The sequence below is a fragment of the Panicum hallii genome, chromosome 1 (assembly GCF_002211085.1).
Source record: "Panicum hallii strain FIL2 chromosome 1, PHallii_v3.1, whole genome shotgun sequence".
Classification (NCBI taxonomy): domain Eukaryota; kingdom Viridiplantae; phylum Streptophyta; class Magnoliopsida; order Poales; family Poaceae; genus Panicum; species Panicum hallii.
Window position 1 is genome coordinate 21,224,460 of NC_038042.1, and position 9,582 is coordinate 21,234,041.

Here is a 9,582-nt window from a genome sequence, read left to right on the forward strand (position 1 = left end):
CTCTGCTATGTTTGGGCTTTAAACACCATCTTTTGGATTTAACAATATGATTTTCTCTCTTATCTTAGGTGCTGTGTTTTATTATTTATTTTCATAAATTATTTTATTTTTATTTTTTAATTTTACCCGCACGGGCACAATCCTAATCGATTAAAAAAAGAAGAAGAAAAAGCATGTGCCGCGGAATAGAAATGTTCCTCTTTATAAATCAAGAATACCATTTGATTTGTGATAAAACTATCGCACCAAAAGCAAGTTACAGCAACGACGATGGTTACATTTCCACAGTTGCCGTCATTTCTTTCTTGGGCAACTTAATAAACACCTCCAAATTAAAGAAATAACAAATTCGATAAGATAACAATTAATCCCCTCCTCAATTAATCCATATCAATAAATACTACAAATCCTGGCTTATTAGCTGTGAAGGATGGGCGGGCGGCAGTAGCGCCCCTTGAGCCAGCCGTCAGTGATCTGCTTATACGCGGCCTCGGTGAGGTGGATGCCGTCCCAGCTGAGGTGCGCGGCGGGGCTGGCACACGCGGACGCGCCCTGCATTCCGCATCGGGCGCTGTTCTGGTAGTTGTACTTGCCGCCGCCCGACCCGCAGCACGTCCCGAACACCGAGCTGAACCCTGCAACACTCATCAAGAACAAAAGAATGAAGATGTGAGACTACGGCGGCCACAAGCCATAATAAAGGGCAGGATCGGAGCGGTGGCCGGCCGACCGGCGATGTCGGCGGGTGTGTTGGTTGGGAGAACATAGCCAGTTGGATGCGAGCGACGTTGATGGGAAACGCTTGACACTGCACCACCTAAACAAATGCTCACCAGGACAACGCCACAAGTGCGAAACGACTATCATGGGCCGGGGCATTTTCTTTGAGCTCCCCGCCCGCACGACATGTTCACGTTTCCGTGTAACGGCTAGGCATGGGTCTCACTCAATGAGGGGAATCTCAGCTCGGTGCACATGGGCATGTGTGCCGCTCAGTGCTTCTAGTGGTAGTGTTCAATGTTTTCAGCGCAAAATAAAAAAAAAAATCCTTCCCAAACCTAGCTACCATGTTGCTTGTTTTTGTACATACTTGTGGAGTGCAGTGTTTGCCAGGATGGCGCGTTGAAAATAAAGGTTCTGGCTAGAGGGGCTGGCTGGAAGAGTCAAGACTAAAGAGAGGTTCCGATCCGTTTGAAACCGCAGTAGCCGCCAAGCCGGCCGATCATCACGGACGCTCGGTTTGCTTGCGTGACATTTCCCCTTCTACTAGCTATAGCTAGTTCAATCTGATTTGCAACTTGCAATAATTTGGGACGTACCGTAATTCTGCGGGTTCCGGACCATGTCGTAGACGCCGGAGTAGAAATCGGCGTACATGATCCGTGCCGTCTTCCTGTGCCTGCTCTGGATGATGTCGATCCTTTTCTGGAGCAGGGTGTTGTGGTATGTGGAGAGGTCATTGAACTTGTTGAGGCAACCAAGGTCGTCGTAGTCGCTGCTGTTGGAGCTCTGGTAGATGGTCAGGTAGATGGGGAAGCACCCGATCGGCAGCACCCCCGGCACCACGATGTCCGTCGCGCCCATGGCGATCAGTTTCTGCACGGACGCAACAGTACTGCGTCAAGAGACAGCGCACTAGTACTCTTGCAGGTCGTGCGGCGAGAGCTCACATCGATGCCCCTGGAGATGGTGTTAACGATCTTCGGGGTGTATTTTTTGGTCTGCTCAGTGGTGTAGCCGCCAAAAATCATGGCGTTGTAGTCGTTGCCGCCGAATTCGCCGAACACGAATAGGGAGTTGGCCAGGTAGCTTTTGCAGCCTGCCCGTACACGCATGATGAGGATGAGTTGGGCCCAGCGAATTGAGTACTGGTCGATAGGATCTTAACAAGGTAATGAAGCGGGTGTTGGTGAGCACTGAGTCGTCGTCGTCCACTTACTTTGCCCGCAGACGGAAGTGGCGATCTGCTGGAACCACTGGAGCTGAAAGCTGATGGGCCCGTTGTTCCAGATCTTGTCGGAGAGCCCCAGCGACCGGAAGAAGGGCGCGTCCATGGCCGTCGCGCCCGTGATCGCCATGTTCGCGCCCTGCTTGAAGTCCGCGCTGCTCGACTTGGACGGTGGGAGGAACGCCAGTCCGAACTGGTCGGCTGAGTGTAATGAGGCAGAGGACCGTCGATGATGCATTGAATTTGAAACGATTTAACATACGGGGTCGACTCGACAGTGATCCCGAAAGCCCGGATAGATCGAGAAGCGTACTCAGGAAGTCGACGACGACGCGGCCGTCGGAGCAGCGGCATGTCGGGGTGCCGAAGAAGGTCTCGCCGTAGGGCGGCTGGGTGAAGGTGATCTGCGACGGCCTGCCGTTGGTGCACAGGTTGCCGGTATCTGTGATGGAGTCGCCGAAGTTGAAGATGGCACTGTAGTTCTGCGCCGCGGCGAGCACCCACGACGCGCAGAGCAGGGTCAGCATCAGCGCCGACGCCGGCGGGGCACCAGTAATCCTTCGGTGGCTCCCCATGATCGACAGACGCTTGATGCCGACCAATTCGACCACCGGCACGGCACGCGGAGTGGCAGGCAAAGCTCGCAACTGGCAATAGGAAACTGGTACCTCTGCCTGGGCAAAGATCTCGGCAGCTCAGCACAGCGCCTGTAGAGCTGCAGAGCAGAGCACTTGAGTGAAACGAGTGGGTGGAGGCCGGTTTTTATAGCCCCTCGATGCTGTGCATTGCCCGGGGCCCTGGCTCCTTTTCCAGCCAGGGCCTAGATGACTGCACCGCTGACTGACAGCGGACAGTCCAGATGACATTCTGACGGGTAAAAGATATGTCCCGTGCTGCTGGATCTGAAGTTTTCACGGTTGATTAAGAAAAATTAGAGTATGTGGTTGTGGTTTAGACAAGATGCATGTGGAGCAGTTTGCGCCCATTTCGGTGGTTGCTCAACATGTAGACAGGAGCAGCAGCATTATTAGATTTTATGAGCTGTATTTTTTCTCCTTTTGCGGTGACTACCATGTGATTTTTGGGGCCTTTTCGGTAGGCCGTGAAGGTGCTCGGTACGTGCTGGCAAGGTCCAACCAAAGGATTAATAGAATGGTTCAGAAATAACTGTGTTTCTATTTCAGCCAGCTAGATATTCAACTAGCGGGTGTATGAAGTTCTAGGAATGTAGTGGTTGAGGGGTGTTGACCTATAATTTATCTGAAGTGACGATCAGTTTCTCTATGAACAGGTTCTTCTGTAAATGAAAATACAACTAATCCGAAGTTATATAGTTTTTAAAGGTTGCTACGTTAATTTTAGAGTAAGTTACACTCACCATACAACAACTTGACAGGTGAGTGCAAATTAGTCTAATACGTTTCAAAGTGCTCAATTTGATCTAACATCTTGCCAAATTGGCGTGCCTAAAATCTAAATACAACCAGTGTAGCAAAATACACAATAACCTGTTAAGGGCTATGGTGAACATTCTTTGTGCCACGTGCATTGCGCTTGGTGCTGTTAATAGATAGTTTAATTTAATAATTTAAATTTTGCAGATAACCTCATCAGGGGTGGATCTAGGGGGCAGAGGAGCCCCCTACCCATGCAGCCCATGGAGCCCCCCAAAATCCATCTCCAACAATTTTCAACCATTAATGAAGAAAAGGAGAAAGAAGAAGAAAAAAAAATAGAGGAGGGAGGAAGAAAAGGGGGGAATGAACCCCCAATATTTACATCTTAGATCCACCAATGAACCTCATGGTTCTGCTCGGCATGGCGAAGATGACATAGACGAGAGAATTTTGACAACCACAATGCAGACATCACATGGAGGCTGCTCCGGCGGTGATTGCTTGAGTTGCTGGCGATAGAACCTCATCATTAAAAACCCAGCACGGCTCCTCCTAAATGTGGTTAGTATCTTCTGCCTTTAACCTTAATTCTCCATTATTGTCCTCAGTTCTAATTACTATAGGTGGGGTTTCAATTGGAGGATTATCGTTAGTTTGCAGCAGGACTCCGGCATGCTACACTGCCAGAAAACGGAGCATTCATCTGCGGCCATCACTAAGGCGTACATTTAGTACCAAGCCAGGGGTACAGTGCCCCGGGGAGCCATTTAGTACAGGCTGGAGGCTTCAGCCGGTACTAAAGTGCACCACCGACATCGAGAAGCAACGGCTACATTCCTCCAGCGGTAGTTTAGTACCGGCTAGTACTAAACGGAGCCAATGAGCCTTAGTACCGGCTGGCGGCTCCAGCTAGTACTAAATGGAGAGAGCTAGTACCGGCTGGAATCACCAACTGGTACTAATTTGCCTTCTATATATCAGTAGCTTCTTCCTCCCCGATCTCGAGCCAAAGCATTTGACCGAGCTCGAGCTTCTTCTTCGTGGCGCTGTTTTAGAGAGGAGGTGCTATCCATTTCTATTTTTCCCAAGTTTTATGGGGATTTCACTCATCCAAGTGCTCAAAAGGTTATCAACCTCATCCTCTCTTCTTTGATGGTCTTTATGCCTCCTTTCATGCTTTATAGTTAGAGAAATTTGTGATTTTTAGAAAGAGTGAGAGAATGAGCATGATTTTTTGAAGGTTTATGGGATACATGGTTAGTTTGCTAGTTGTGTTATGCTTTGTAGCTAGAAAAAATTTACAATTTTTGAATAGATTGCGACATCCTACATTTCAACCTGTATTTATGGTTAGTTTTGCTATTATTTATTGAATGTGTGAATGTTTATGTTTATATGAAATGTCAAGTTAAATAATTATTGGAAGTGCAAAAAAGATGTATACTTGGTATTTATTTTGTGTTATGAATGAATTATTTTGACACTCTAATGATGTATTTATTTAGGCTCCTGTTGAAACCATCGAGAAGTTAAAAAATCTTTGTTTCGGATATGTATCTGTCGTTAACCTTGATCATGTGGTGTTGATACTGCCATTCGGGGCCAACATTGATTTCCACGATACGGTGCAGCATAGGGACATGATGAAGGAGTACGGCCTTGGTCCCAATGGAAAAATCCTCACCTTTCAACGAGGTGAGGATGCCACCATTCGGACCAAGGCCGTACTGCTTCATCACGTCCTTAGACCATACCGTGTCGCGGATGTCAATGTTGACCCTGAATGATAGTGTCATGACCGCGGGTCAAGGTTAACGACATATACATATCCTAAATAAAGATTTTTTTTCTTCTTAATGGTTTTTGTGTATAGACCCTGAATAAATATTCTGAACCATGATTGCATCTCATATGGCATGGGACCATGAGTGTTCGCCTCAAACTGAAGAGTGTCACCTTTTAATTAGTCATGGTGTGTGATGGATATTTGGACCTTTTAATTTTATTATCCAATTTCATCCTTCATTATGTTAATATTTTAATGTGATGGACATTTGTGTTTGTTTAAATGAAATTTTTGTTCTGTTGACTAAATAGTTTTGACATTATTGTTGATTCTTAAAGAATACAAGTGTTTTCCAATCAACATGGCTGATGCTGCTGGAGGGAGTGGGGCGGTCGGTGGGGGTGATTGTGGTTCATCTCGAGGGAAGGGCAAAACTCCAGTAGGCCCTCATGAGAAGTCGAAGAAACCGGAAACTTGGGTGAGAGCACAGCTCCGTTATGTGGAAAAAAGAACATGAACAATATGTTGCAAGTGGCGAGGAACCTCCTTTTGATATTGAGGACCTGTTGAGGCATCACGCTCCATCTCCACCAAAGACGGAGGTTCCAGCTCTGCCATCTTCTTCTGTGCCAGCAAAAAATCTATCAGAGCATTCTGCTTTCCCACCAGAGGATGGTTGAAGATCTTTGTGTTGTTGCATGAATTTTTAAATTGCATGTTGATTGTTGGGATATTAATTTGTGTTTGTTTGAATGGAATTTATGTTCTATTGACTAAATTATGCTGGATGTTGAGAATACGAGCTTCTTATAAAGAATGCATTTATTTAGAGTTTGGTCCTTTGTATTAGTAATATGATTTTGTCATATTAAGGAAGATGTGCATCTTTGATTATAGTTTCTTATTAAAAAGAGTGTGAAGCCCTATCCCATTGATGTAAATTGCTCATCCAAAGTGTTCCTTAATGGAAAAATATGATTGCAGATGGACCGACAATGGATGTTCGGTCACCGGTGCAACATGGCTGTGGATTAATGGCCTAAAGTCTTTTCTTGATATGACTGAGTCTCATAGGACATCGAAAGCTGTCCATGCTGCACTTGTAGAAATAACAAGGAATTCTCTAAACGAAGCACTTTACACGTCCACCTTATTGAAAGTGGTTTCATGGATAACTATACTCTTTGGACCAAGTATGGTGAACCTGGAGTTCTGATGGAAGACAATGAAGATGATGATGATGATAACAACAATCCAGACTGATGTAGCACTGGTCCGATCTTCCGATAGGTATGATAGATCCGATTGGTGGAGAACTCGACGTTGGCAATCCAGGCTTCTAATGAGACACGATGCGAACCCCTGCAACCGTTACACCGCTACTCCGTTGGTTATCAACCAAGCACAACTCGAATGACCTTGCCAATAAGGCTTTTCCCTACAAGCGAATTTAAGAACACAAGCAAGAAAGTATAAGCGCGTAATCTAAAATTGCGGATGTGTATGAAGCAAAGATAAATATGGGGTTCAAGCTCTGATCACAAAAGGATGAATCGCCATGGTGGTGAAGAATAAGAATGGGGGCTTGATTCACAGCAAAAGGACTCGACGTCACAGTTACAATGAAAGAGATCTGTTTCTCGATGGAAAACTAGAATTAAACAAAACCCAAACCCTAATGTGGTAGCTGCTACTGAGTTTACACCGAAGAGGGAACGCCCTAGGGTTGAGGGCGACCAGTTGGGGCATCCTCAACCTGGGCTTAAGACCCGACACGATACAAGGCTGAGTTGGCCCAAAATAGGTGGTGCAGCACCTTGTCAGGGTCACACAGAATGATCCACAAATCTTTTGGAGCTCAGACCAGATCCAAAAGAAAGCTTTCGTTGTCTTCTTTCCAAATCATCAAAGAACACCTTGTTTCAACATCTTATGAAGGAGATATCAGTGTTTTCATTCAGGGTGGTCGGCTGAGTCCGAACCGGACGTGAAGACCAAGTTGGAGACGACTTGTAACTCATAGAAGACCAAATTTCGGGTATATCTAGCATGGTGATGTCCTCATCATCCTCCCCTTCTTGAGTTGGAGTCGTCCTCGAATCCATCCCACCATCAAACTTCGGCAAAAGTTTAGTGACAGCAGCATGCAATTTGCTAGACATAGGAGTAGGATCATATGAAAATGAAATATGTTTGCAAAGCATGGTATGGCATGGTGTTGCATCAATATAATTTTTAGCATTAAGAGATGTCTTAGCAAGTAAAGCACCTCCTGTCAACTTAATCTCTTGGGATGTAGCAATAGATGGGTCTAAAGCATGCATCAGTGTCATATTCCCATGGACGGTCTAATAAAAGCGAACATGCTTCTATAGGTACAACATTAAAATCAGCATAATCATGATATGAACCAATAAAAAAGTGTATTCTTGCTGATCGATTTACCTTTACCTTACCACTATTGTTAAACCATTCGAGGTGATAAGGTTTGGGATGAGCACGTGTAGTCAAGCCAAACTTCTTGACCAAATCGGAAATAACCAAGTTGTTGCAGCTCCCACTAGCCATTATTGTACGAACACGATAATCCTTGACAATGAGGAACATGTTGAACAAATAATGGCGTTGTAGCTTCTTCGGCTCGTGCTCAAGCTGTGTACTCAATGCACGCTGCACGAGAATAGATTTGTAGCCCACAGCAGCAGTCTTAGGATCAATGGCCTCTTCTTTGCTCTCCAAATTTGCAACATGGTTAGCAGCAAAAGCTAAATCATCTTCAACATCACTTGCACTTACATACCCTCCATAATTTGTAGCAATGAATGCACGCGAATTGAGCAATCCTTCATGCCCTTGCAGCGGTGGCACACAATGTTGGTGGAGCGGCTCGATGAAGCACCACTTGGAACAACCTTCTTATGTGGTTGGGGCTGCACAGAAGACATATTACTTACCTCGGAAGTAGGTGTAGTAGCCGGCGGTGTCGCCAGTGGTGTAGCAATAGGTGCCTTAGGCTTGTTGAGGTCGGAACACTGCGAAAAAGATCTTCCAGGGCTGGACCTGAAATTCTGTTGTTGTCGTCGTCCCTGTACTTCTTTTTCAGTCTTAAGAGCAAGATGGTACAGTTGGATAAACCTTTTCCATTCTTTATAATCAAGGATATCCTGTATATCACAATGCAAACCACCAAAAAGTCTAGCACAAGTATCCTGATCATCCTCATATATATTACAACGTGCTAAACCAATAATGAGCTCCTAATAATATTCGTCTACCCCTTTATCACCCTGATTTAAAGTTTGCAACTTCAAACACAAATCACGTTGATAATAAGGAGGTACAAAGTGAGATTTCATACATTATTTTAAAGCATTCCAAGTCTGAGGTATAGCATTGGCATTATTAGGAGCTGTGTAAAGGTCATTCCATCAAAATAGAGCAAAACTAGTAAACTCACTAGTAGCAAGTCTAACTCTATGCTCAGGAGGAACCAAATGAGAATTAAAATTTTATTCAACAGCAAGTTTCCAATCTAAATAAGCCTCTGGATCAGCAGTACCAGCAAAAGCAATCATAGTAAACTTTATTTTAGCAAAAGGATTATTATTACCATGATTATGATTACCTCCCATACCTTGACAATTATGCCGAAGACAATCTGCATCGCGTCTATCATCATCAAGGTCGGCATCATCATCCTCCTCCTCCTCACCCTCCGGTGGTTGATGTCGGGGCCATCGTGGAGGAGGTCGTTGTTCAACATTTTCAATCCTGGTGACCAAATTGTTAACAGTTTGCATCATCTCCTCAAACTTCTTAGTGATGTAGGTGCGCTGGTCATCAAGAAGCCTCATAAGCTCATCCTTGAACACACACTCGTTGAAGTCCAAAGGGGACTGTCCTCTTGACATGGTTAGAAGACAGCAAAAACTAACAGCAAGGTATTATCCTTATCAACTAATAGCTATCGGGTGGTGGTGAAAGCGGAGTGCAATAGCTCAAGCGCCTTACCACCATCTTGCAAGTGTTCTTACCAAAGCCAACAGGACGGTACAATCTATTGTCAAGCTTGAGTGTAACAGTTGCAAGGTGAACCTGTACTAACAGAAATATATATCTATCTTGGGTAGGCACAATATGACAACAAGGAATCAATAATTATCGAAAGCAGATTAGCAAAGTTCAACAAGTATCCAAAGTACTAGTCACTGTTGCTAGCTAAGATATATCCCTAGGCGTAGCACAACAAGTTGGAATAAAGAACAATGGATAGAACTCAAAGAACAAGAAACCAGCAACTCATCCAATTGTTCTTATTTATTTTCCCGATTTTTCCTCCTGTCGTTGTTCTTTTGCAACTTTTTATTTTTTGAAATATTTTTTTATATTTTTCTCTGAACAGAAAACCTACAGGGTGCAAGCACAAAAATGTTCAGCCTGAACAGAGTAAA

At 44.8% G+C, this 9,582-nt stretch overlaps 1 protein-coding gene across 1 annotated transcript; it reads right to left on the minus strand.

Moving 5' to 3' along the window:
- Nucleotides 1-225: 225 nt before the first annotated feature.
- Nucleotides 226-2,673, minus strand: LOC112902449 (GDSL esterase/lipase At5g45910-like). The gene is made up of 5 exons (XM_025971535.1): nucleotides 2,262-2,673; nucleotides 1,940-2,149; nucleotides 1,671-1,819; nucleotides 1,320-1,596; nucleotides 226-635 (listed from the first exon to the last, which is right to left on the minus strand). The coding sequence occupies exons 1-5, from the start codon at nucleotides 2,521-2,523 to the stop codon at nucleotides 418-420; spliced, it is 1,116 nt and encodes a 371-aa protein (XP_025827320.1). The 5' UTR covers nucleotides 2,524-2,673; the 3' UTR covers nucleotides 226-417.
- Nucleotides 2,674-9,582: the final 6,909 nt, after the last annotated feature.

What these genes read in the sequence shown, in the direction of transcription:
- LOC112902449 (XM_025971535.1), bottom strand. Translation starts at nt 2,523, where the DNA reads ATGGGGAGCCACCGAAGGATTACTGGTGCCCCGCCGGCGTCGGCGCTG. An exon ending in CGTCGTCGTCGACTTCCTGA is followed by an intron (nt 2,150 to 2,261) that starts GTACGCTTCTCG and finishes CATTACACTCAG; the next exon opens with CCGACCAGTTCGGACTGGCG. An exon ending in CCATCTCCAGGGGCATCGAT is followed by an intron (nt 1,597 to 1,670) that starts GTGAGCTCTCGC and finishes GCGTCCGTGCAG; the next exon opens with AAACTGATCGCCATGGGCGC.